This window comes from Coregonus clupeaformis, chromosome 13, assembly GCF_020615455.1.
Source record: "Coregonus clupeaformis isolate EN_2021a chromosome 13, ASM2061545v1, whole genome shotgun sequence".
Classification (NCBI taxonomy): Eukaryota; Metazoa; Chordata; class Actinopteri; order Salmoniformes; family Salmonidae; genus Coregonus; species Coregonus clupeaformis.
In genome coordinates, this window is record NC_059204.1 from 42,482,194 (window position 1) to 42,509,543 (window position 27,350).

The 27,350-nt window shown below is 45.5% G+C and overlaps 1 protein-coding gene across 6 annotated transcripts in view; it reads right to left on the reverse strand.

Annotated features, from left to right (window-relative positions):
- Positions 1-27,350, reverse strand: part of LOC121579513 (spectrin beta chain, non-erythrocytic 1) — a 97,167-nt gene that overhangs the window by 54,762 nt on the left and 15,055 nt on the right. For 3 of the 6 annotated variants that reach the window (XM_041894145.2, XM_041894143.2, XM_041894142.2), the window contains exon 2: positions 8,792-8,982. In XM_041894145.2, the coding sequence (XP_041750079.2) occupies positions 8,792-8,948 (157 nt within the window). In that variant the 5' untranslated portion in view covers positions 8,949-8,982. Of the gene's footprint in view, positions 1-3,008; positions 3,734-4,397; positions 4,415-8,791; positions 8,983-27,350 lie in introns of those variants that run through there. The other 3 variants (XM_041894147.2, XM_041894144.2, XM_041894148.2) reach the window with 2 other exon arrangements.

Consider the following 27,350-nt stretch of genomic DNA (forward strand, 5'->3'; position numbering starts at 1 on the left):
ACTTTGTTGTTAACATTTCATTAAGAAGGTTTTTACCAGAAGAAGGTTATCATTAGCATCATCGCTAACAGTTACACAGTGTACAGATACACATGCATCGCACACACACACACACACACACAAACCTAACGTAGCAGGTGTAAAATAAATGCCTGAAACTACATCCTCTACATACTGGTCTTGACGAGAAAGAAAAAAAACTGTAGAGCGAGGTTCCTCTCTGCACTGTTCAATAAATCCAGTAAATGTGGAGAAGGCGTTAAGATGTTCCCCTGAAAACCAGAACATCTGGTTGTTGGGGACCCAGCAGAGGCTACACACACACAGATAGGGGCATTCCTGTGCCGTTTCAGAAAGCTGCAGGAAAATACGAATCACAGATGCATTTTGTTCATGTCTTATGAGTAACTTGGGCAAATTAATGAATTTTCTAATAAGTTCAATACATTTAGTTGATTTCCTACATTTTTGAATATTTTCGAATTCCGTTTTAATGTCAGGATTCCGTGATTCCTTCTGCAAAGCTGATTTCATAGGGCCCTAAACAATCACACAGCAACAGTACCTTCAACCTGCCACCGTTACACATTCACCCAGTGGTGGTGGTTTATTCTTTACCATGTTGAGTATGTTATGCCAATGGGAAAAAAGGTCAAGACATGTAACTGATCTCCAAACAGCAGTTGGAGGCTCCGTTAGCAATTTGAGATAAAGAAACGTGTGTGTTTATATGTACCCTGCTACATTGGCTAACGGCGAGGGTGCCACAAAGAAGTCTCAAATGAATGGCTAATCAGGAGAAGGCTATCACTGGTTAGAACATTCCTGTCCTGTGTGACCTATGGCCTACTGATTACCATGTTCAAACCCAAACACACAGCCTGAGGGACGGTGACACCGCAAGAATGAGGAAACGTCCCATTTATTTATCATACTAACCCCTCACTTCAGTGACGCCTTACTCATACGATACCTGTATGTTTAGAGGTGTCACTATAATATATCAGTATGGTCTTATCACACTGCTGCGGTCCCAGCAGACAGGCCAGTTTCCTGTCCTCAGTCAGAGAAGAACAGAGGCAGGGAGAAGAAGAATAGGCCTCGAGTGCAGTCAGACCGGAATGACTAGTGTGGTGGCTAAGTGTGTCTCTACAGGGGGTGGGTGGTGGCGATGACAGGAACACACACACACAGACAGGGCTGCTGAGGTGGGATAGGGAGGCAGAGTGGGAAGGATCGGGACAAGGCAGAAAACCCATTCATTCAACTTGTCAGAAAGACAGGGGGGCTGATCAGCCTTGCTATAGGCCTATACTGTAGGCTACTCTGTTAAGAGAATAAATGTTTGTCAACACTTGACTTAAACGCTGTCATCTCATATCTTTGGATATGTGAGTGAAGTGAATGTGAGCAGTATGTGAGTGATGTGTACATCTCGTCTGGCATCAGTAGATGGAGCTTCTGTTTTGAGATTAGATGATTGATAAGGTCAGACTAAGGCAAATTTGAGACTTTACACAAGCCATCTGAAAAAGAGTACCTGCTAAGTGCAGAGCTACCACTCCTTAACTCTGAACTTCACACTGATTGGTGGGATTTAGGCTCTCTCTTTTCAAGTGGAGGGACATGTAAGATAGTATAACCCCACCATGAACTACATAGCTATTTTATCTCCAAGTCATTGTGTAGCCCCTGTATCTACAGCTTAGCTTGGGTACGTCAGCCCCTACCAGCAGATGTAATGAGTGTGTCACAGACATACACACCAACAAATAAAATACTTTCTTTGAACACATGGGAAGCTAACAGATAGGATCTCAAGTGAGGGGTTTATCATGGACAAAAGATCCTACTGACTGGTAAAAGGGAGGGGGTGAGCTCAGACAGACACACAGGACTGAACTGTGGAGGGAGGAGGTCAAGGAGGTTATGACACCCTGGGGGATTTAAAGGAGTAAAATAAACTGAAACCCTGCCCGTCTGCCTTTGTGACACTGGACAGATTGCCCAATTCAGGAGGTGAAATATCATTAGAACGCACAAAGAATTTCAAACATGTAGGGTGTGTGGACTTGCCCCACAAGTCAACTCTTTGAAAATGCTCTATTCCAGACAACGTTTCTTAAATCTTTAAGACAGCGAGGAGGCAGAGAAAACTGATGAAGCATAGTGCTCTTTAGTGATAACTTCATTGACTGACTGCATAACACTTCTGCTAATCTTACCCTGGCTAATGGCCGATGCTAGGGAGGTGTGCAGCTAAAAGAAGCAAGGCACACCTGGTCACACACACAACCCAGATAGACAAAATCAACAAAGAAAATACACAGTAATGCATACCTACACTGCTCCTTACCGCTAGTCTTCTACAGTACCGCAACCCTATTATGGCCCTATTGAAAAAGGGGAATAACAGATCTACTTAAGGGGATGCCCCATGGAATGAATCATTTCTGGGTAAAGATGTAAAACCTTTACCATGAAAAATTAAAACCAGCTATTGGGTTGTATTCGTCTGACTATCTTCCTTACTATGGCAACAGTGACTTCCGTGCCCAGGACCTCGCATGGCTTAGGCCACTGACGAAGGCCTGTAATTGGATATGGAGGGCCAGGTGGCCTGGTGATCAGTTGGAGCTGATCTGTCGGTCAGCCAGTCAGTGTCTCTAACTCCCCTGAACAGGCCAGACCTGGGACAGGAGCCTGGAGCTACACAGACCCCTGTGCTACACTCTGAAACACAGCCCACACAAACGGAGACACTGTGTGGGGCCAGAGGTGACCACGCACACCAGGAATAAATCAAAAAAAGCTTTTCGGGGACTAATTTCTTCCTTCTCAGTATCTCTGAACTGGGGAATATTGGATGGACTTTCTGCAACAGCCCAACATAACATATATTACATCAGGAGCCAAAAAGCTCTAAAGATATTTTCAATTCTTATTCCATTGTTAATCCAGCCTCCCCGCCAGGGCAGCACAGCGCCAGACTATTAGTTAGCTCTTACCTTGCAGCTGTTTGAACCTCCCCTCCAGGATGTTGGAGTACTGCACCTGGTTAACAAACGCCGCCGGGGAGAGACAGGGCTCCCTGTCTCGCTGGTGGTCCAACTCCATGTTGGAGCGCTCGCTCTCTCTCTCAGCCTAAATCACCTCAGGTATGGAGCGCTGCAGTGTGCCTGGGCCAGTGGACACTCCAGCATAGCACAGGGCCAGCAGGGCTGTCCCCAGGACAGGAGCTACCTATAGATTCTACTAAAGAAGCTACAGGTTTTAGTTGAAGAAAATTCTGTAAGATCCAAAATGTGCTTTTTATGGATAGTTTTCCCTCGTAAAATCCCAGTCCTTCTCCTCTAGCAGAATTTATGAGCGGAGCTCGCCATGCTATCCTCCACTTAAAAAAAAATTCCTCCTGTGTTTTCTCTCCCCCTTTCACTTATGCAGGGGTGAATAAGTTTTTCAAACAAAACTAAGAACAAAATGTTATATTTTCTTTTCTTTCACCTCTTCTGGAATCTGTGCCACACGCCTTGTCTCTGAGCAACGTAGAAACCTTTAGAGCAGTAGAAGTTGTCTTCACATTCACACTCGCACCCACCCTCAAATGAACACTGGCTCTTCCCTACAAACTTTGAGCGTGCATTCAGCCTCACACACACACTACACACACCTTGTTTGAGCACAGCAGGAGAACTGGCTGTGGTCGATTGGCTGTGTAAACAGAGCCTGCTGCTCTCTGAAAGCTGGGGCATTTGCCTAAGGTGTGTTTTAGGGAGGAGCCTGAGAGAAGAGTGGGTGGAGGGCTGGATCAGTGGAGGGTGAGGGGGGGAGGTGGACTTAACCATTCTGCAACGTACAGTAGGGAGAGGCAGAAGATGGATCATTCCAATCCTTTAAAATGCCATGGTGGTAGTGTAGGAGGTGTGGTCAGCCAGTGAGGTGTCACACAAGCCAGCTAATACTGTTCTTGTTCTCCCATCCTCTGTCTCCATCTCACATCTGATCTCTCTATTCTCTATCGGCTCCACCGCCTAGAACTAAAATAAGGTATTAAGACCGGAAGGAAGTAGTTGAGAAACTGTCAGCAGCAGCAACACGCTCTTTCCTGCCCGAGCAGGGGAGAGTGATGAGTGACAGTGTGTGTGTGTGTGTGTGTGCGCATGTTTCACTGAGCAATCAGTGAAGTAAACCGTTCTCTGTTTCACACCAGTCAGGTCAGAGCCAGATGCTGTGCTAATCATACAGGAGCCCCTAGAATACACGTTTCAAGTTGTATTAGTCATATGTACGGGGTTCTGTCGCCGTCGCCAGGGGTGATGAGAGGAGCGCAGAAGTCCCCACAAGAATAGTAAACTAACAAAAATTTGAAAAACTGGGGACATTTTGTTGGTCCCCACAAGGTCAAATGCTATTTCTAGGGGGTTTAGGGTTAAGGTTAGAATTAGTGTTAGGGTTAAAATTAGGTTTAGGGTTAGGAGCTAAGGTTAGTTTTCGGGTTAGGGTTAGGAGCTAGGGTTAAGGTAAGGTTTTCTGGTTAGGGTTTGGGGAAATAGGATTTTGAATGGGACTGAATTGTGTATCCCCACAAGGTTAGTTGTAACAAACTGTGTGTGTCTGTGTGTGCTCACGCCTTGGGATAAAGAAGCTTCCTTCCTCTATAAACAGCTTGTCCACTTGCTGTACAGATGGCTGGATCAACTTCAATTTTCTGCAACTTGTGAAAACAAAGGAGGGGAAAAGTATACAAGGAAGCATTTGGCAGGAGCTCCTGTATGAAGCATGCTGCAATTACAGATAATGGCCCGGTCTACAGACATGAGCAAGACAGTGGAGCAGAGAGCAGAGGAGAGGGGGAGTGAACCATGTGAGAGGGGAAGAGAGGAGCGATCCACTGACAGGGCTGAGAGTAAACACATCTCCACATCCTGCAACTCCTCCGCAAAGACCCAGGCAGGGAGAGAGGCCCAGGGACATTCTCCACACGCAGCTCAGCACACTCCTGCCCCTGCAAAGGCACAGAGCTCATACTAAAACCCCAGAAGGGAGGATAGAGGAGGATGTAGAGTATCACTCAGACAGGCCTGTCCACTGTGATGCTGTTAGAGGGTCTACTCTGTTAGTCTTCTGCACATTCCTCTCTGCTCAAGAACACAGAACAGACTGAACATTCCGGGCTTCCAGTCAGTGAGGAGATATGGGGGGAGGGAGGGCAAGAGATACAGAAAGAACAACCGCACTCTGCAGGCCAGAGAGAGGCATCATGTTAGAGTTGAGGCTGTCATGGTGCTTTTCCAATGACACTTAACCCCACACCAGTGTTTTATGTTAATGTGGCTCTAGTGTTATTGTGTTTACATCAGGAGTGTGACACTAAAGACTTGAGGCGAGCAGAATCAACAACATCTGCATCATTCAAGACTTGCTTTGTGAGAAAGTGATCTAGTTCAGTCAGCCATTGTTATGTAAATGCCAGCTGAAAAGTACCCAGGGCCTTGCCTTGGTTCCAAGTTAGAGCAGGTCCGCCGGAGCCATGGCCCAGTGAGACACGGGTGCCGGCCAGCATAGATGGAAACAGAAAAGTCTTAGCCTTTTGGGTAAATCGTCAGTGGAAATGCGGCATCAGTGTTCAGGCTCACTGAGGGCCTCATTACATGCACTTTCACACCCTCCGTGTTCCCTTCTCCCCGTCCCTCTGTCAGTGTGTTGTGTTGTACCTTGGTTCCTACCTGCCATGTTACCTTCCAGGCATTTCACACTCCAGTCAGGTGTGTGAAGACGTCGCGGGACGTCAGATCTTACTAGGCCACACACACAGTTGGATGAGTCACACCAACACACACAAACACAAGAAGGAAGTATTTAAATGAACAGCTGAGGGAAGGAGGCACTCCTAGGCCATGGCAGGAAACAGACAGGTAACCAGAGTGCTGCTGATGGAAGTCACAGTGCTGTTGTGCTCTGGTAGTTCCTGGATACAGGCTATACATGATATATAGGACTCTAATCCTCCTCAGACTACGGAGGCCTAGACATGACAATTAGAAACCCATGCAAATGAGCCTGAGCACAGGGGATGATACCACCTCCTTCACTGTGGAGGGGAAGCAGAGGATGATACCACCTCCTTCACTGTGGAGGGGAAGCAGAGGATGATACCACCTCCTTCACTGTGGAGGGGAAGCAGAGGATGATACCACCTCCTTCACTGTGGAGGGGAAGCAGAGGATGATACCACCGCCTTCACTGTGGAGGGGAAGCAGGGGATGATACCACCTCCTTCACTGTGGAGGGGAAGCAGGGGATGAAAAGCGAGATGAGTCACTGATTCTGAGACCCAATAGATAGGAACACAGAAGGGAATCCTATGAATGAAGAGTGAGAGAAGGAAAGAACAGAAGTGTAGAAGAAATGCAGGGTGCTGACAGAGTGGGGAGGAGCTGGGAGAGCGAGAGAGAGATAGACTGGGGGATAACTGTTGCAACATGTCAAAGAATGTGCACATCAAGCTCCTACTTGCCAAAAGGAGATGGTATCAGTGGCATTCCCAGGAGATGAGTAAAGAGCACACCCACACCTCCCCTAACCAACCACACACACACCTCCCCTAACCAACCACACACACACTTCCCCTAACCAACCACACACACACTTCCCCTAACCAACCACACACTCACACCTCCCCTAACCAACCACACACTCACACCTCCCCTAACCAACCACACTCATACCTCCCCTAACCAACCACACATACACATCCCCTAACCAACCAACCACACACTTCCCCTAACCAACCAACCACACACTTCCCCTAACCAACCAACCACACACACACTTCCCCTAACCAACCAACCACACACACACTTCCCCTAACCAACCAACCACACACACACTTCCCCTAACCAACCAACCACACACACACTTCCCCTAACCAACCAACCACACACACACTTCCCCTAACCAACCAACCACACACACACTTCCCCTAACCAACCAACCACACTCACACTTTCCCTAACCAACCACACTCACACCTCCCCTAACCAACCACACACACCTCCCCTAACCAACCACACATACACACACTTCCCCTAACCAACCACACATACACACACTTCCCCTAACCAACCACACATACCTCCCCTAACCAACCACACATACCTCCCCTAACCAACCACACATACCTCCCCTAACCAACCACACACACCTCCCCCAACCAACCACACATACCTCCCCTAACCAACCACACTCACACCTCCCCTAACCAACCACACTCACACCTCCCCTAACCAACCACACTCACACCTCCCCTAACCAACCACACTCACACCTCCCCTAACCAACCACACTCACACCTCCCCTAACCAACCACACACAAACACCTATCCTAACCAACCACACACATCTCCCCTAACTAACCAACCAACCACACACACACACACACACCTCCCCTAACCAAACAACCACACACACACACCTCCCCCAACCAACCACACACACCTCCCCTAACCAACCACACACACCTCCCCTAACCAACCACACACACCTCCCCCAACTAACCAACCACACCTCCCCCAACCAACCACACACACCTCCCCCAACCAACCACACACACCTCCCCTAACCAACCATACACACTTCCCCTAACCAACCACACATACCTCCCCTAACCAACCACACACACACACACACACACACACACACACACCCCTCCCACAACCAACCACACACACACACTTCCCCTAACCAACCACACACACACACTTCCCCTAACCAACCACACACACACACTTCCCCTAACCAACCACACACACACACACCTCCCCTAACCAACCACACACACACACTCCCCTAACCAACCACACCTCCCCTAACCAACCACACACACCTCCCTTAACCAACCACACACACACCTCCCCTAACCAACCACACATACACACACTTCCCCTAACCAACCACACACACACTTCCCCTAACCAACCACACACACACTTCCCCTAACCAACCACACACACTTCCCCTAACCAACCACACACACTTCCCCTAACCAACCACACACACCTCCCCCAACCAAACACACACACCTCCCCTAACCAACCACACACACCTCCCCCCAACCAACACACACACCTCCCCCAACCAACCACACACACCTCCCCTAACCAACCACACACACACCTCCCCTAACCAACCACACACACACCTTCCCTAACCAACCACACATACATACACCTCCCTTAACCAACCACACACACACCTCCACTACCAAGGTCACACTAGTTTGTTAGTTCAGTGTAATCTACTGCAGAGGTGTGAAGTCATGCAGAGTAGATGACAAACAGCCAACACAGTCTGAATGGGTCTGTTACCAAAAGGACAATGGCTGCTTTTCAATGTGTGATATGGCTAAACTTTTAACAGCGCTTTCGCTTCAGTACTATACTATCACATACCACAGTTTGAAGTTGTGGTATCAGTTTCTCTCCCTCCAGTGTTGAGTGGTGGGGTAAGGGTGTGCGTGACCACAGAGAGGTTGTGTAGTGTATGTTTAAATGGTAGAGTGAGAATGGAGGTGCCTGATGCTGCTGCCTCTAGCTGCAGGGCTGCCTGATGCTTCCCTCTGCTGGGCCTCCACATTACTGCAACCTGCATGGCTGGTCATGTTCCACAACAGGAGGGTGTACTGGGAACACACACACTAGTCATATACCCCGACATTCACACACCACGTACGCACACGGGCACAATACATACACATGCAGATGCCCACGCTAACACATGGGGCCTGTCCTACCTGCCAGAGCTTTGATGCGCGAGCGCTCAAAGAGGCGTGCCGAGCTGTTCTCATTGTCCCAGTCTGTCTCTGCTGCCAGGTCCCAGCGGTTGTTGATGTCATTGTACTGCTGCTGGATCTCCAGGCTGTCGAAATCGGTGGGAGAGATGGTGCTCATGGTGACCAGGGTAGGGGAAAAACCATCCAACCTGCTGGGGAACAGAGAGAGACGCCAGGGGGGAGAAGGTCAGTTGACTGCCTTGAAACCGCGTGGAGTTACTTTCAAACCCTAACAAGTGATTTTTAGATCTGTCCGTCCCTCGTAGTCCAAAGTTGACTTTGGAGAACCCTTAATTCTACCTCGAACACCTCCGTCAGTAAGCTGCAGTCTGATAGTCTCACACTTTAATTTGGCACATTTTCTAGCATGATATGACAAGACCGATGCAAATATCAGCTGGAACAGATAGTGAAAATGAAGCCAAGCGGAGACTGGCCGTTTACTTAGGCAAATATTTCAATGTTATTGCTCTCATATATCAGAAAAACTAATTGTATTACCTAGACTTGGCAAGAGGAGTAGCTTCATGAGAAAGTCCTATGGTTTCATATGTGCACAAAACTTACACACCCACACACGTACGCAAATGGATATCGTGAGCAGCAGATACTTGTATAACCATGATGTCTCTCACAGTGAAATCTGTTTGAAGGACGCTGGCAAAACTGCTTCATTAAAAAGGACACACACGCCTCACAAACACACGCACACACACACATCAATTTCTGATGCCACTCTGGCCTGGTGCCAAGGGTCAATGTCACCTAGAGCTGGGACAGTAAACCGGAAATTACCGGCTCCGCCTTCCTCTTACCAAAGCATTTTGCGTACGTAGGTAATTTTCGGTAATTCTGCTACACAACGTTCCTGTAGATTGTTCTAAAACCATTATTTGGTCAACAGTAACAGCCGATGCATTATGTTGATTCCTGCCTTTCCCCTTTTTGCTGTCGCCTGCCGTGTGAGCGAGCCACTCCCACTCCCTCTCCCCACTGTGCACACGGAGGAGGGGGAGATGCATTCTGAGAAGCACAAGCATATGACCATTGCTCAAAATGCAATTGCGTGAAAAATACAGTTTTCAAAGCAACTACTGTGGTTCTAGTTAAAGAGGGGAGAGTCATGGCTTTCTGTGAGTATATCATTTATTTCTCACCTCTTAATATTGAGTTCATGGCACCACTTTACAACCGGAGTAGGCCGTAGTATGGTTTTGATGCGCGACATTTGCAGTGAATAGACCTACAAAAAGCCTAGGCCTAGCGCTGGAAGGTTTTTGTAGGACATAAGCCTACATTTACTGATTGATTAATCAATTAGCCTACATGGCTATATAACATATTTACAGTTAGCAATCTAGCTACGTGTTTTGAGTTACCATTTCCTCAGGTGGTGAATAACAGTCTATAGGCCAACGTGTACAAAGATGTCGTCAAATTCTCTGATGAGCCAAAAATAAAATCGGATCATTCTGGATCCTATTTTGACAGGTAGCACATCAAAATATCAATCATGCATTAATAATAATAATAATAATAATAATAATAATAATAATAATAATGGATTTTTATTCATTCTCTGGATGTTTGATGAAATAGCTTACTTTTTTTATATTTTAATCATAGGCTACCATCTCAGTTGTCTTACTTGACACAGGAGGAAAACTATTCTAGAGCCCTACCACTAATTTAAAGTAACTGCCCATAAAACATTTTTTTTTAAATGATTGTATTTATTGTTCGAGCAAAATAGTTACATTTATCACAATATAACTTTGTCCATATCGCCCAGCTCTAGCACCTACCCCAAAAATATTTTTTTGTAATTTATTGCTGATTTATCGTTATAGGAAGAATAAGGTCAATTTATCATAATATGGATTTTTGTCTATATCGCCCAGCTCTAATGTCACCTGACCTGACTCCAATATGTCTCTGCAGAACATCTCTGGCCATCACCATCAGCTTTAGAATCCATGTGTGAAGAACTGCTCATCTGAAATCCAGACGTGTTTGATACAGCGGGATGGGGTATGCTGGTCTATTGCAGTGCCTTACACCAAATCTATCTTCGTAACGCTGAGTGTCAAGCAGAGACACATCAGGTCCCAGTTTTACAGTCTTTGGTACGACTCGGACGAGGATCTAACTCCCAACCTTTCAATCTCAGGGCGGACACTAATCACAAGGCAGCTGAGTTGGTGGGTGGGTGCACCAGACTGACTCGTCCATGTACTGGCCCGAAGCAGATCTCAGGGGAATGACTGAACTCAGGAGCCAGGAGAGGACAGCGACGTGCCACGGTCATGCACTGATCCTTCCCAGAACCTCTCCTTCCTTCCCCTGTGTTCCGACTGAGCTGTGGCATAGTAAGAGTTAAGGCCCCACCATGGAGATAGGAAGGGGGGGTGGGGGTGTCAGAGAGCTTGCCAGTTTCTCCCTGGCTAAAGTGACCCCCCCTCTCCTCTATCTGCTCTGACAGCTATATGGCCTGGTCCATGTCACCTCCCCTCCCCGTGGGGATCTATTCAGGGGGGATCTATTCAGATTGAAACCCACAGACAGATAACTAAAAGGCCCATTAGCTGACACGGCCTGTTTGTTTATGAGGACAGATAACAGATCGGATCTATTGTCTTTTTGTCAAGGCCTGTTTGTTTGTTCTGTTGTGTCTGGCTTTGTGTCTGTCATAAGGCTCTTAGTGGGATCTAGGGGTGGGGGTAGAGTAGTAGGGCTGCTGTGCTTCAGTAGTAGGGCATCCATAGGCTTCAGTTGGGCTGGCTTTGCTTGAAAAACAAGAAAAAAGCTGCAATGGTACTGTTTGTCAATCTTGAGACGCCATAGATAACGCAAGAAGTCGGTCATACATTTGTATGTTTTTGCAGAGGAGATCTTAGTTACGTAATTTTACATCTAACTACGATGTTTGGTGCAAGTGAAAAATGTGCATGAAAATGAGCCGTCTATCGTTGAATGACAAACACTTAATTGAAGAATCCCTACTGTTGACCAATCACCGACAAACAGGCGTAGACTAAGCTGAAAAAAAACCTTGCTGAAGGCCAAAATGAACAAAAACGTCACAAAATGTAGTCATAATATATGCACAAACTGTTCCGAACTGTTTCAGACGGGAAGCATGCGGACACCTTAAGGCTGGGGCTCTTTACGGCGGAGCGACAGTGAGGCTGCTCCCCCTGTCCTCAATCAGGCCCCCTGCTCCAGGCTCCCCCTGCCTTTTTTATATAATTTTTTTATTTAACCTTTATTTAACCAGGTAAGCCAGTTGAGAACAAGTTCTCATTTACAACTGCGATCTGGCCAAGATAAAGCAAAGCAGTGCGATAAAAACAACAACAACACAGAGTTACATATGGAATAAACAAAACGTACAGTCAAAAATACAATAGAAAATCTATATACAGTATGTGCAAATGTAGTAAGTTATGGAGGTAAGGCAATAAATAGGCCATAGTGCAAAATAATTACAATTATAATTTAGTATTAACACTGGAGTGATAGATGTGCAGAAGATGATGTGCAAATATAGATACTGGGGTGCAAATGAGCAAAATAAATAACAATATGGGGATGAGGTAGTTGGGTGGGCTAATTACAGATGGGCTGTGTACAGGTGCAGTGATCGGTAAGCTGCTCTGACAACTGATGCTTAAAGATAGTGAGGGAGATAAGTGTCTCCAGCTTCAGAGATTTTTGCAGTTCATTCCAGTCATTTGCAGCAGAGAACTGGAAGGAATGGCGACCAAAGGAGGTGTTGGCTTTGGGGATGACCAGTGAGATATACCTGCTGGAACGCATACTACGGGTGGGTGTTGCTATGGTGACCAATGAGCTAAAATAAGGCAGGGATTTGCCTAGAAGTGACAGGAGGCTGTCTTAATCCAGAGAGCTGGGGCAGAGTATGTTGCCTCCCTCCCTCCACCAGGATAGACAGCTCCTGCTGCTCCGCTGAGCTAGTGTCAGCACTACTCTACCACATGTACTGGGAAACAGGGAAGAGTAGACTTGCCAGAGGAGAGTTGACCTGCTATGAGAGCTATTTTCAAATAGTGGTAAATATGGATGCAGGCAAGTACGCACACACACTGACTCACCCCCTAATTTAAACATATCAATTAGGCCTAGCTAAATCCATACTCCAAGAATGAGCCCTTTAATACACAGACACACAGATGCACAGGCGGATCCGTGTCTGAGCGACAGGATAAAACTGAGAGAAAAAAACAAAAACATATATTCAGCAGATCCAGCAGAATGTGATGTCTTGCAGTATTGAGCATTCACAGTCTCTTCTCCAGAGTCGGTCTTCCCTCAGCTATATAAAAGGTTCCCTCTAATAAGCAGGAAGCATCATGGTAAGAAATGTGGACATATTCCAATGCAAGAACATATGTCATTCCCAGTCCCTCCTCCAAATGAACTGACAATAGACAGAGGCCAGGAATGATGGAGAGAATGGAAAGAGTTCATATAAGGGGACAACTTGTGGAGGATGGAAGGAGGATGGGGTGTTAAAACAAGAGATCGTACATGTGAGATAGGGCGGGGGGTTACTTTGGCTAGCTAGTGAAGGACACTGCACTAATTCAGCAGCTAACACAGGCAGCTGTTTCATGGAAACGAATCCATTGTTGCACTGTAAATCGAAACTTCTCTACTTTTTCGATACAGAAAAAAAATAACCTGTTTAGGCTAATCAAATCAAATCAAATGTTATTGGTCACATGCGCCGAATACAACAGGTGCAGACATTACAGTGAAATGCTTACTTACAGCCCTTAACCAACAGTGCATTTATTTTAAACAAAAAAAGTAAGAATAAAACAACAACAAAAAAGTGTTGAGAAAAAAAAGAGCAGAAGTAAAATAAAGTGACAGTAGGGAGGCTATATATACAGTAAAATAAAGTGACAGTAGGGAGGCTATATATACAGGGGGGTACCGTTGCATAGTCAATGTGCGGGGGCACCCGGCTAGTTGAGGTAGTTGAGGTAATATGTACATGTGGGTAGAGTTAAAGTGACTATGCATAAATACTTAACAGAGTAGCAGCAGCGTAAAAAAGGATGGGGTGGGGGGGCAGTGCAAATATTCCGGGTAGCCATGATTAGCTGTTCAGGAGTCTTATGGCTTGGGGGTAGAAGCTGTTGAGAAGTCTTTTGGACCTAGACTTGGCACTCCGGTACCGCTTGCCGTGCGGTAGCAGAGAGAACAGTCTATGACTAGGGTGGCTGGAGTCTTTGACAATTTTGAGGGCCTTCCTCTGACACCGCCTGGTATAGAGGTCCTGGATGGCAGGGAGCTTTGCCCCAGTGATGTACTGGGCCGTACGCACTACCCTCTGTAGTGCCTTGCGGTCAGAGGCCAAGCAGTTGCCATACCAGGCGGTGATGCAACCAGTCAGGATGCTCTCGATGGTGCAGCTGTAGAATTTTTTGAGGATCTGAGGACCCATGCCAAATCTTTTTAGTCTCCTGAGGGGGAATAGGCTTTGTCGTGCCCTCTTCACGACTGTCTTGGTGTGTTTGGACCATGATAGTTCGTTGGTGATGTGGACACCAAGGAACTTGAAGCTCTCAACCTGTTCCACTACAGCCCCGTCGATGAGAATGGGGCGTGCTCAGTCCTCTTTTTTTTCCTGTAGTCCACAATCATCTCCTTTGTCTTGGTCACGTTGAGGGAGAGGTTGTTGTCCTGGCACCACACGGCCAGATCTCTGACCTCCTCCCTATAGGCTGTCTCATCGTTGTCGGTGATCAGGCCTACCACTGTTGTGTCGTCGGCAAACTTAATGATGGTGTTGGAGTCGTGCCTGGCCATGCAGTCATGGGTGAACAGAGAGTACAGGAGGGGACTGAGCACGCACCCCTGAGGGGCCCCCGTGTTGAGGATCAGTGTGGCAGATGTGTTGTTACCTACCCTTACCACCTGGGGGCGGCCCGTCAGGAAGTCCAGGATCCAGTTGCAGAGGGAGGTGTTTAGTCCCAGGATCCTTAGCTTAGTGATGAGCTTAGAGGGTACTATGGTGTTGAATGCTGAGCTGTAGTCAATGAATAGCATTCTCACGTAGGTGTTCCTCTTGTCCAGGTGGGAAAGGGCAGTGTGGAGTGCGATAGAGATTGCATCATCTGTGGATCTGTTGGGGCGGTATGCAAATTGGAGTGGGTCTAGGGTTTCTGGGATTATGCTGTTGATGTGAGCCATGACCAGTCTTTCAAAGCACTTCATGGCTACAGACGTCAGTGCTACGGGTCGGTAGTCATTTAGGCAGGTTATCTTAGAGTTCTTGGGCACGGGGACTATGGTGGTCTGCTTGAAACATGTTGGTATTACAGACTCAGTCAGGGACATGTTGAAAATGTCAGTGAAGACACTTGCCAGTTGGTCAGCACATGCTCGGAGTACACGTCCTGGTAATCCGTCTGGCCCTGCGGCCTTGTGAATGTTGACCTGCTTAAAAGTCTTACTCACATCGGCTACGGAGAGCGTGATCACATAGTCGTCCGGAGCAGCTGGTGCTCTCATGCATGCTTCAGTGTTGCTTGCCTCGAAGCGAGCATAGAAGTGGTTTAGCTCGTCTGGTAGGCTTGTGTCACTGGGCAGCTCGCGGCTGTGCTTCCCTTTGTAGTCTGTAATAGTTTTCAAGCCCTGCCACATCCGACCGAGCGTCAGAGCCAGTGTAGTATGATTCAATCTTAGACCTGTATTGACTCTTTGCCTGTTTGATGGTTCGTCGGAGGTCATAGCGGGATTTCTTATAAGCGTCCGGGTTAGAGTCCCGTTCCTTGAAAGCGGCAGCTCTACCCTTTAGCTCAGTGCGGATGTTTCCTGTAATCCATGGCTTCTGGTTGGGGTATGTACGTACGGTCACTGTGGGGACGACATCATCGATGCACTTATTGATGAAGCCAGTGACTGATGTGGTGTACTCCTCAATGCTGTCTGAAGAATCCCGGAACATGTTCCAGTCTGTGCTAGCAAAACAGTCCTGTAGCTTAGCATCTGCGTCATCTGACCACTTTTTTTATTAACCGAATCACTGGTGCTTCCTGCTTCAGTTTTTGCTTATAAGCAGGAATCAGGAGGATAGAGTTATGGTCAGATTTGCCAAATGGAGGGCGAGGGAGAGCTTTGTATGCGTCTCTGTGTGTGGAGTAAAGGTGGTCTAGAGTTTTTTCCCCTCTGGTTGCACATTTAACATGCTGGTAGAAATTAGGTAGAACGGATTTAAGTTTCCCTGCATTAAAGTCCCCGGCTACTAGGAGCGCTGCATCTGGATGAGCGTTTTCCTGTTGATTAATGGCCTTGTACAACTCATTCAGTGCAATCTTAATGCCAGCATTGGTTTGTGGTGGTAAATAGACAGCTATGAAAAATATAGATGAAAACTCTCTTGGTAAATAGTGTGGTCTACAGCTTATCATAAGATACTCTACCTCAGGCGAGCAAAACCTAGAGACTTCCTTAGTATTTGATAATAGTTGACTTCCTTAGTTGACTTCCTTAGTATAAATAATACCGCCTATTTATACAATCTTCTTAAAATCTGATTTTAAACCCAACCCTAGCCACACTGCTAACATTATGCCTAACCCCAACCTTACATTAAAACCCAAAAAGTTTGTTTTCATCAAATGTTACGATATAGCCAATTTTGACTTTGTTGCTGTGGTAACTAGCGATAACCAAACTATCAGCGCAGCCCCTTTATAGTGCAGCAAAATATGCTGATTTCAAAGCTGATTGTCACCAAAAACGTTATTGATTCACTTAGTCTCCCTCGCCACCAAAAACGAATTCACTTCTTAGTCTTCCTTTGCCTTCCATCTGGTTTCCACTATATTCTATAGCAACAAATTCAGATTCCACAGCCACATTCTGCCTCGCAAATGACGTCATTAATTTCTTAGAGACAGTGCACACTTTTATAAAAGAAGAGATTGCTTCTATGTAAATGTTGGTAATCAGTAAAATAAAATGTTCTCTTAGCAGTTGCCAATAAACTAAATCCTAAATGGAAGGGATTGTTTGTCATCTGTAGCCCCATACAATCAGCTAAAACAAGCTCAATGCATGCACACAATCCTATTGAATAATATGCATAAGCTGTATTTACATTTATATTTTAGTCATTTAGCAGACGCTCTTATCCAGAGCGACTTACAGGAGCAATTAGGGTTAAGTGCCTTGCTCAAGGGCACATCGACTGATTTTTCACCTAGTCGGCTCGGGGATTAGAACCAGCGACCTTTCGTTTACTGGCACAACGCTCTTAACCACTAAGCTACCTGCCGCCCCCTATTGTGAATAGACCTTGATTTACCCAGTTTATCAATAGATTGACCATTCAAATAAATGATTACCATTGTTGTTTTGTAGTTAGATTGTTTTTACCCAAGTCAAATTGATTGTATGGTTGTATAATTGATTCAATTAATGCATACATGGCTGTAAAAATAAATTTACATAAATATTCAAATGTAATAATATTTAACTCAAAAGATGCCCAACGATTGAACAGAGCAGTAGCTGACTTCATGTCTAGATCAAGTGCTATTCTGTGACTTTGGCTAATCCATTGTGATTTAATTATAATGTCAATACTAGCTATAGTGGTTAGCTAGCTTGGAGGAAGTATTTAGTGTTGTGTGGATTGCGTCTGTGCACTTAGCTAGCTACCATCCCATGACCTACATTGCATATGAAGTGTGATTGGCAGTGACTGGAAGTCTATGGGTATCTGCTAGCATGATAGTAGATACCCATAGACTTCCAGTCATTGTGCTAATGTGAAACTACCCCCATCTTCCTTCATACTGGACAGAGACATAAAAATGGTATCCACAAGTTTCTGACTCTGGGGAAGTATACTGAACAAAAATATAAATGCAACAATTTCAAAGATTTTACTGAGTTACAGTTCATATAAGGAAATCAGTCAATTGAAATAAATTCATTAGGCTCTAATCTATGGACTTCACATGACTGGGCAGGGGTGCAGCCATGGGTGGTCCTGGGAAAGCATAGGCCCACCCACTGGGGAGTCAGGCCCAGCCAATCAGTATTAGTTTTTCCCCACAAAAGGGCTTTATTACAGACAGAAATACTCCTCAGCACCCCCCCTTCTCCGACGATCCCGCAGGTGAAGAAGCCGGATGTGGAGGTCCTGGGCTGGCGTGATTACACATGGTCTGCAGTTGTGAGGCCCGTTGGATGTACTGCCAAATTCTCTAAAACTACGTTGGAGGCAGCTTATTATAGAGAACTGAACATTAAATTATCTGGCAACAGCTCTGATGGACATTCCTGTAGTCAGAATGCCAACTGCACGCTCCCTGAAAACTTGAGACATCTGTGGCATTGTGTTGTGTGACATAACTGCACATTTTAAAAGTGGCTTTTTATTGTCCCCAGCACAAGGTGCACCTGTGTAATGATCATGCTGTTTAATCAGCTTCTTGATATGCCACACCTGTCAGGTGGATGGATTACCTTAGCAAAGGAGAAATGGTCACTAACAGGGATGTAAACAAATGTGCGCATAAAATTTGAGAGAAATAAGCTTTTGTACATATGGAACATTTCTGGGATATTTTATTTCAGCTCATGAAACCATGGACCAACACTTTCCATGTTGCGTTTATATTTTTGTTCAGTATAGATAAAGGGTCTCATTGCCAAAATCCTGAAGTATCCCTTTAATCGTTGGTGTACAGAGAAAATGCCCTCTTTTTTCCTTTTTGTTGTCACTCCTGTTGGCTCCCCAACGTGGAGATCTGTGCTCTCTGATTGGCTCAATGTCAAGTTGTTGGCCACTGACGAGCATTGCGATTCTACAAGTAGAAACGGCAGGTTCATCGCTACCGGGTCGGCACGCACGGGTACCGCTTTTGTTCTAGCATTAGAAGGAACGGCCTCCCACTGTGATAATACCTACCGGCAGTCTATCTGCAGTGTGATTCTCTGTGTTTCATGCTTTAGTGTCACACTCCTAATGGAAACACAATACCACTAGAGTTTATATTAACTTAAAACACTGGCAACACACTGATGTGGGGGTAAGTCTCCATGGAAATGCGGCACTAGTGAGGTGGAGGAGGAAGAAATTGTGTCGTAGAGGGCCAGCCAATACAGTCCATCCAGTAAGGTTATGCATTCATGGGACTCTAGTTAGCTACCTGGTGATGTAATATGTTCGATAAACATGGAGCAGGGCTGTGAGTCTTTGTGACAGAGATTGATGAGACTGAATAAAGCGATCTGTAATAACATCTCACAGGATCATCTATTCCACTGCCTAAATGTGCCTAATCAGGGGCCTTATGGTGAAATCACATTTCTAAATCAAATCAGGAAATCAATGTGTCAGCCTACAAGGGGATGGAACACACACAGACACCTTGCTACAACACATAACACAAGCGTGCGCGTCATTCCGCTCCTCACACATGTAAATATCAAAACAAAGAGAAGAAGCAGGGTAAATCCCATTAGTCAGATTAGGAAGTGGCTCAAAATAGAAACCTAGTCATTATCCTTGGATTAAAGCAAGAAATGAGGAACAGTCGGCAACGCCTCCCTCCCTCCCTCCAGTCCACTCTGCCCCAGCGACCTGCCGTTACCTCCCCACAGACAGACAGCCAGCCATGATGGGCCCTCTGGGGATGACTGACTCACCAGGCCCCTGGTAGAGCTTTGGTCCTTGGTGCCTGGATCAAACGCAACAAGAGGAGGACACAGCGTTCCCCGGACAAACGGGTGACCATGGCGACCACCACTTCCTGTACTTGGAGCAGGGGTATGACGGGAATGGTGATGTGGGGGGAGAGGCCAATGGGGGGGAAGTAGATGGTACTAGGGGACTGGGGGAGTAAGGGTTTAATCCCTGTTATGGCTAGGAGGAGCTGGGGCTCAGTGTCTGGACAAGTCACTCCTGATTGGATCAGACACACAATCCCCTGACCCACAATGACACAGACCCTCACACTCCCACAGCCTCCAATACAGGACACAGGCTACGATACACCCAGCCTACAACAAAGGCTATGACGTAGCCTACGACACACAGCCTCCGTCTGACACAGCTTCGAACCTAGCCAATAGACACAGCATAGAACCTAGCCAGCCTCCCACTCTGAGCCAACCTCTGAACACAGCCTACGACACAGTCTCCTCCGAAACAGCATCCCACTATTTTGTTCTACAAAGTTAATGAGGCAAAAATAAGACCTTTATGTCTGCCATTTTTCATCATGATACCTGGCTGTCACCACCACCACTATCCCCCAAAACACATCCTGCGTCATCCCATTAGTCATATCAACAGTGTGCCTTAGAAAAGCACAATTCTTAATGTAAAAAACTACAGTTTAAATGGCCTTACTTCTCTGATATCTAATGACTAGTTAATTACAATATTCCCCTGGTCACTGATAAGGTGATGAATTGGAAGGGAAATAAATCAACAGCTAATGGGGATCCAAATAAACCAATACCCATGGTAGCAATTAAAAGGGAACAGTTTGGAGATTATGGGAAAATTAAACTAAAGGTGAGGACAAACATTACAATGTTGATTTTATGAGCATTTTACATTTACTGTACTTTTCGCCGCATTTGTTGTTAACGAAATCTGAAAATACTCTGGATACATTCAGTAACATAAGAACATTCTTGGAAAATTTGGGGTAGGTGTAACATAAGACAAAAACAATGACAAGGGTTTGAGTGAGAGGTGTAACTGGTGTTTCCAAGTGGCTACACACCTCTCCAAAGTGTGCACAGTTCCTAAGTAATTTCAAAGCACTTTTATGACTCAAAGAAGAGTCTTAATAATAATAATAATGAACTACAAGGAGCTTTTTGAACTCTCCTAGCTGTGCCGTTGAGGAACTAGTGCAAGCACACTTGTAGTTGTTTTCTTTGGAACAGCCCTGAATTCCCGCCTTTACACAATTACTGTTGTTGTTTACGCAATCCAAAAATGTTCTATTATAAATCGCAATCTGGAGGAGGTGGGAATAATGTGAAAGCTTGTTCTATTGCCAACATGACTAGCTAAATTATACAATACGTTCTTTCACTAGGTAATTCAGAAAAGCAGATCGTAATTTTGGTGCACATAGAATGGAGTCATGAGTGCCTTCAGATGTATGGTCAGCTGCACATTTTCTTCACAAGACATCAAATGGGCTCGTTCAGGACAACCCAGGGTATAACACCATGTCATCTTGACACTGTATATTACATTAGTTTTATGATATGTAAATGTGAAGTGCAACATTGGACTCACAGGTGTTTGACTTGCTTGTATGACGTCAAAGCAGTATTTATTAGAGTCCTTGTAATGAATAGCATTTCCCTCACTCAGACAACAAAACATTTGCTAAATTAGTGGGAGGGATGGGGGCAACTTCTCGTCGCACGGTGCTCAACTTCAGAACGGGTGTCAGTCAAAACCCATACAGAGTTGGGAAGCGGAGACGCTGAGCTCTGACGTCATGTATAGCACATTACTGTACAGCCACTGCGTTCCAATTTAGGCGCTTATCAGTGTCCAACTCTGCCATTTTCAACCCGTAAATGGGTGTAAAGGGCTACGACCTCCCTTATCACCCTTAATATAGGTTGTACAGCTCTAATGTATAGAGGATTTGGGTGAATCCCCTCCCTGCAGTGCAGCCGACCCTGTCGTAATCAGTTCAGCTTTATTGCCCCCCTCCCCTGGCCCCCCTCTCCTCTCCCCGTCATTGACAGCCATTATGTTGCCAGAGCATGTTTACGTCTGCTGAGCTGCTGCAGTGGACTTAAGGGACAAACCTATGACCCTCAACCCCAAAAAGCCACAATGGATGATTTACTAAATGTGTCACGGTTGTCCTGGATAATCGCCTTGTGACTCTTTAACAGAGACAAAGGGAAAACAAAACAGAAAGTGTGGTGGTCATAATCAAACCAACAAGATGTCACAGCTAGAATGGGGTGCTAAAATGGTGGAGTGCCTAGATACTGAGCGCTGTAGAGCTCTCTTCCTATACACGCCATTCATCACCATGAAAAACTGTCAACCAGGCTTTTGTCTCAAGGGTGTGTGAGTGAAAGAGAGAGTGAGTGAGGGATCACAAAGGATCAGTGTGTCTCCAGGTCACTACAGATTAACATGACGTCTTGGTTACTTTAGGGAGACCTCATTTACATTTACATCATTTAGCAGACGCTCTTATCCAGAGCGACTTACAAATTGGTGCATTCAACTTATGATAGAGACATTAGCGTTCTATTCTAAAATCCTTTTGTAATGTGACCCCAAATGCAGGGGTCGCGTTGGCTTTAAGAAATCAGCATTTTCAAAACGCAGACCATCAAAATCTGCGTTTTAAACCATTTCACCTGCGTTTTATATTGAAAGTCAGTGGGTTTTTTTTTGCTTCAAGAGATAAGGGGCGTGCAACTATAGTTTTCTTCACACAAAATACATTAGTGCAACACATTCGACAGAAAATCATTTTCATCAGACAGAAGGGCAACACTATTTGGCTAGCAGCCACACAAGTAAATTAGCTTAAAATAAAATCATATTTAGAATATTTATCATTTTAAAAAATGTAGCCAGCTACATTTCCTAATGTTTTGCTTGAAGTTAACTTTCTACTGGAGAACAACTACACCAGAGGAAATTCCCTGAGAAAAGTAGCCTACACATCAGGTCAGAGCGCTGTCTGGTGATCCTATGACTAGAGCAAATATATTTCATCTGAGTGGAGAAGTGCAACTGAAGCACGAAATTAGGGAGGAACGCTTCCCAAACCTCTCATCCTGCTCTGCTGCCAGCAAGGTCATCCCCAAATTAAAAACCCTGCTTTAACAGTTAGAAGGAAAGGATACTATTTTGGAATGCTATGATGATGCAAAGAGGAAGTGACAGAACAACAACTGTTCTCTTACATTAGCTACTAGCTAGATCTAGGACAGGCTATTCGTTCTAGAATTGGAGGAAGGTAGAGCTGGGACGATAAACCGAAGATTATCGACACCGACCATACTGATCACTTGTCGCAGGCATTTTGCTGATATCGCTCATTACGATAAGTAGCCTATACTAGAGAAATGTGATGTTTGAAATGAAATAAGTTTGCTAATATGGGTGATTGTTAATGGGACAATTGATGGTTACAATCATCAAATTAATAGTAGTAAAAATACTTGTGCACATTAATGTTATAAACGTATGGTTGTATTTATCATTATCGCATCAATTCAGGCAATTTGTCGCGATATGGAAGACTAGTGTTGGTGGATATTCTGCACAGGGCACCAAAACTGTCCAGCCAGACACGAGGACGAGCCGCGGAGAGGGCATCACTTTCAGGAGAACGATGGGAGCTCGGAAGAATGAGGGAAAGCAGGACAGAGCAAGCAGCATCACAGGAAGCATCACCACCACCCCTCTTTCTCACTCTCCATTCTCCCCTCCTCCCCTGCCTGACCTGCTTTCCTCTTCTCTAGCTGGTCTGTTTTTCACTGTACCAGTTAATAAGGGAGAGGGAGAAATGGAGCCCAGCACACTCGCCAGGAGGGAATTACCCCAGCGCACAACATGCCAGACGAGCACACGCGCCACCCTAAGCCAGGGGGATGGGGCCACACTTCACTCCCTCACCCAGACAGACAGACCGGGGCTATAAGCCTGGCCATGCATCAGATCCCACAACACCACCCACCACAACAATACTTAAGCTCGCTTTGTCAGACAGAGAATATAGTCTTATAGGACCCACACACACTGCTGATCAAATCATTTTGTTCTGCCAGTCCCAGAGTTGAACTGTGGAAAATAAGGATGGAGGCTGCATGACCGCCCAGACAAACCCCCCACAGCACTGGATGATTTATTTCTCTATGACTATATGCCAGGGGTATTCAATTCTTACCCTATGAGGTCCGGAGCCTGCTGGTTTTCTGTTCTACCTGATAATTAATTGCACTCCCCTGGTGTCCCAGGTCTAAATCAGTCCCTGATTAGAGGGGCACAATGAAAAAATGCAGTGAAACTGTCTTCGAGATCCAGAGTTGAGTTGTAGGGCTATATGCTAACAATCAGGAATGCTAATCACTCTAACCACTTCACACCAGCTGACATCCTCTCCTGGGGGGGTAACACCTCTCTGGCGCCATGTCCTACTGTCTGTCAAGCTCAGATGGGGCAGGACAGGAGTAGGGGTGAGATCCCTAAAAAGCCCAGCACAAAGCCCGTCCCGCCAGTGGCCCGACACAATGGAGGAGTCAGCAGAGCAAGGGGCCAACAGCTTGCGCCTTTCCTGTTTGCAGAAATTAGGTGGCCAGAGACACACATGTATCAGAGGGTCACTCACAGAGGCGCTGATCCAGCCCTGAATGCCCTGGTGAATAGAACAGCGGCGGCCCTTTGTCAGCCTGTAGCGTCGTATTCATCAAACACTCCAGCGCCCAGGGCTGGCTCGCCCCCCCAAACCCCTCGCCCCCCCCCCCAAACCCGGCATGCTCCCAACACCAACACGGGGTCCTCCAGAGAGATAGCCCTCTACATGACATACTCTAATATTTCTCTACATCACTTCAACACCTCTACCACCCACACATCTCTCCATCAAACATCTGTTTCGTTTTCCCCATCAGTGGCCATTCAAACCCACTCTCATTAGCCAGATTGATTCACTCATACAACAACACTCATCATGCCGTTGCTGCTCTCACCCACGTCATGTATTCACCCGCGGAACACGCTACCAGGCGCTCAAGGCCTTTATCCATATAAAAACACCCACACAAACCTCTACAGGAACAATCTACTACATGCTTAATCTAGTGGAACACTCACAGACAGACATAGTTTCACACACACAGACTCACTAAAGACAGATTCTTATAGGCATACATGTAATGTGAGACACCAGAGACTCGTCAGTTTAGGCCTATTCTCGCATTCGTGGCTAGCTCAAAGTAATTTTGTTTAGAATGGAACACCTTTTAGCAAAAATGTGACAGACCAGCATGTATTCGGTCTTATGTAGCAACATTTCAAATTGTGTTTTTTTTTACATTGGATGAAAGTAGAGACTCGGAGCTAGAAACTGGTATATCATACACTACAGTTGAGGCACAATCGGAAAGTAATTCTGCTTTGAAAGTTGATAAACTTGTAACCTCACTTTTGAGAAAATGGCCCCTGTTTTGGTACCTACTGGAGAGCTCTTCTTTGTCTACACCCATTCAGCATCGTTCACACCCTCTTAAGCTTTAGCCCCACCCATCTCTTTAAGGATTCACATGTGAGGCTATGTACTAAACAACCAAATATTTCAAGACTAAAGGCTGGTTTATACTACGGGTGTGACCAATTTAATCTGGAGTGCCAGAGTGTGCTCTGGGCATTCGTAAACTCAGAGTGTTGTCAGATTGTCCGTTCGTAAATTCAGAGCATTTCGCTCTCGAAGCGCTCAGAGCGCACACTGGACGCTCTGGCCGAGGAGTAGGATTGATGCGAGCGTTCTGACCTAACAGCAGTAGTCAAGCACCCAAGCTAACTGGCTAACATTGGCTAGCTTGCTAGCTATTTCCAGACACAAATGAGAGAACAGCTCACTCTGACCATTTTACTCGCCCTAGCAGAGCTGGTTAGGCTGTTTTTATGTTATCCAGAGCGTTGGTGACTGCAACTGTGCTGCTGGCAACAATTTAATTACGCTTTTTTGCCAACGTTTACTGACACCAGCCATATTCAATGGGTGTTGAGCGTTCGTAAATTTGTCAGTTATTCTGCGCTCTGGCACACTTAGACGAGAGTGCTCTGAAATCGGAGTAGATAGCCAGAGCGAATTTACCAGCTATGTCTATCAACAGTTATAATAATAATAATAATAATAATAATAATAATAATAATATGCCATTTAGCAGACGCTTTTATCCAAAGCGACTTACAGTCATGCGTGCATAAATTTTTTTGTGTATGGGTGGTCCCGGGGATCGAACCCACTACCTTGGCGTTACAAGCGCCGTGCTCTACCAGCTGAGCTACAGAGGACCACCAGTTGTCACAGTGACATCATAAACATTCTATTGAAATAGTTACTTGCATAGTGGAGTCTTTTGTTCAGACATGTAGCTAGCTAAACAATGAACCATAATCCCAACTCATAACGTTACTACCCTGCATGAATCTGCAGATAGCTAACCAACCAGGTTCAATGTTAGCTAGCTAACATTAGGCTATAACTAGCAATGCAAATGGCTCTGAGATACGAAGAATATTACTACACAGATCATACACGTAACGTTAGCTAGCTAGCCAGCCAGCTAACGTTAGCTAGCTAGCTAACAGTACACTAATTTGAAATGAAAACGACTGACAAAATTAGAAACGTGTAATATCTGAAAATGTAGCTAGCTAGACTATCTTACCCGTATACATGGATGGACGCTTCTCCCTCTCTGTCACGGATGCCATGGTTGCCCTTAGTTTGAAGATGTAATCCAGAGACAGGTGTTTAATACAACAGCCTTCTGTGTGTTCTCTTTTCGACTCCGTCTGCATATTTGCAATCAAACGCCAGAATTTCCTCCATCTCCTTAGCTATCATCCTCTAATTCCATTGAATTCAAAACTCGGTCCTCCAGAAAGTGGAGAGCAACACTTATGCAGTTCTCCTACGTGATATCTTTCAAAAAAGCTACGTTAGAAAGGATTACCTATACATACTGACCAGCTCATGTTATAGACAGAACCGCACTACATGGCAGACCAATCCAAACTCATATCTCGGCATGTCCAGCCTACTCATTATCTCAGCCAATCATGGCTAGCGGGAAGGCTGCCGTTTTTTTCCGTGGCTAAACCAACTAGGCTCGTAATTTAACCATTTTATTCGTATTTACAGATGGCATACAAGTTTGTTATTAAGGCACATGAAAGTTCACATGTTCCAGAAGGCATTTCTGCCAAAAAACGCATTCAGATTTTAAAAAGTTTACGTTCAAATGGCGCACCTGTGAAGTAGTGATCTGCGACTTACGCCTAGTTTCCTGAAACGAGTCACAAATGTGAAAGACCATGACGGCTACAGCCACAGAACATCAACTGCAATTTTTTAAATGCCCAGAGACCGGAGCAAATCAATATTGTACAGGACGGGCCTGGCTATACATAGATAATCCCTCAAGCCATTTCTCCACAATGGACAATCAATAAGAACACTACACTAAAGCTAGGTTTCATTACTCTACAGTCGTGGTCAAAAGTTTGAGAATGACAAGTATTGGTCTTCACAAAGTTCGCTGCTTCAGTGTTATGAGATATTTTTGTCAGATGTTACTATGGTATACTGAAGTATAATTACAAGCATTCCATAAGTGTAAAAGGCTTTTATTGACAATTACATTAAGTTTATGCAAAGATTTTTGCAGTGTTGACCCTTCTTTTTCAAGACCTCTGCAATCCGCCCTGGCATGCTGTCAATTAACTTCT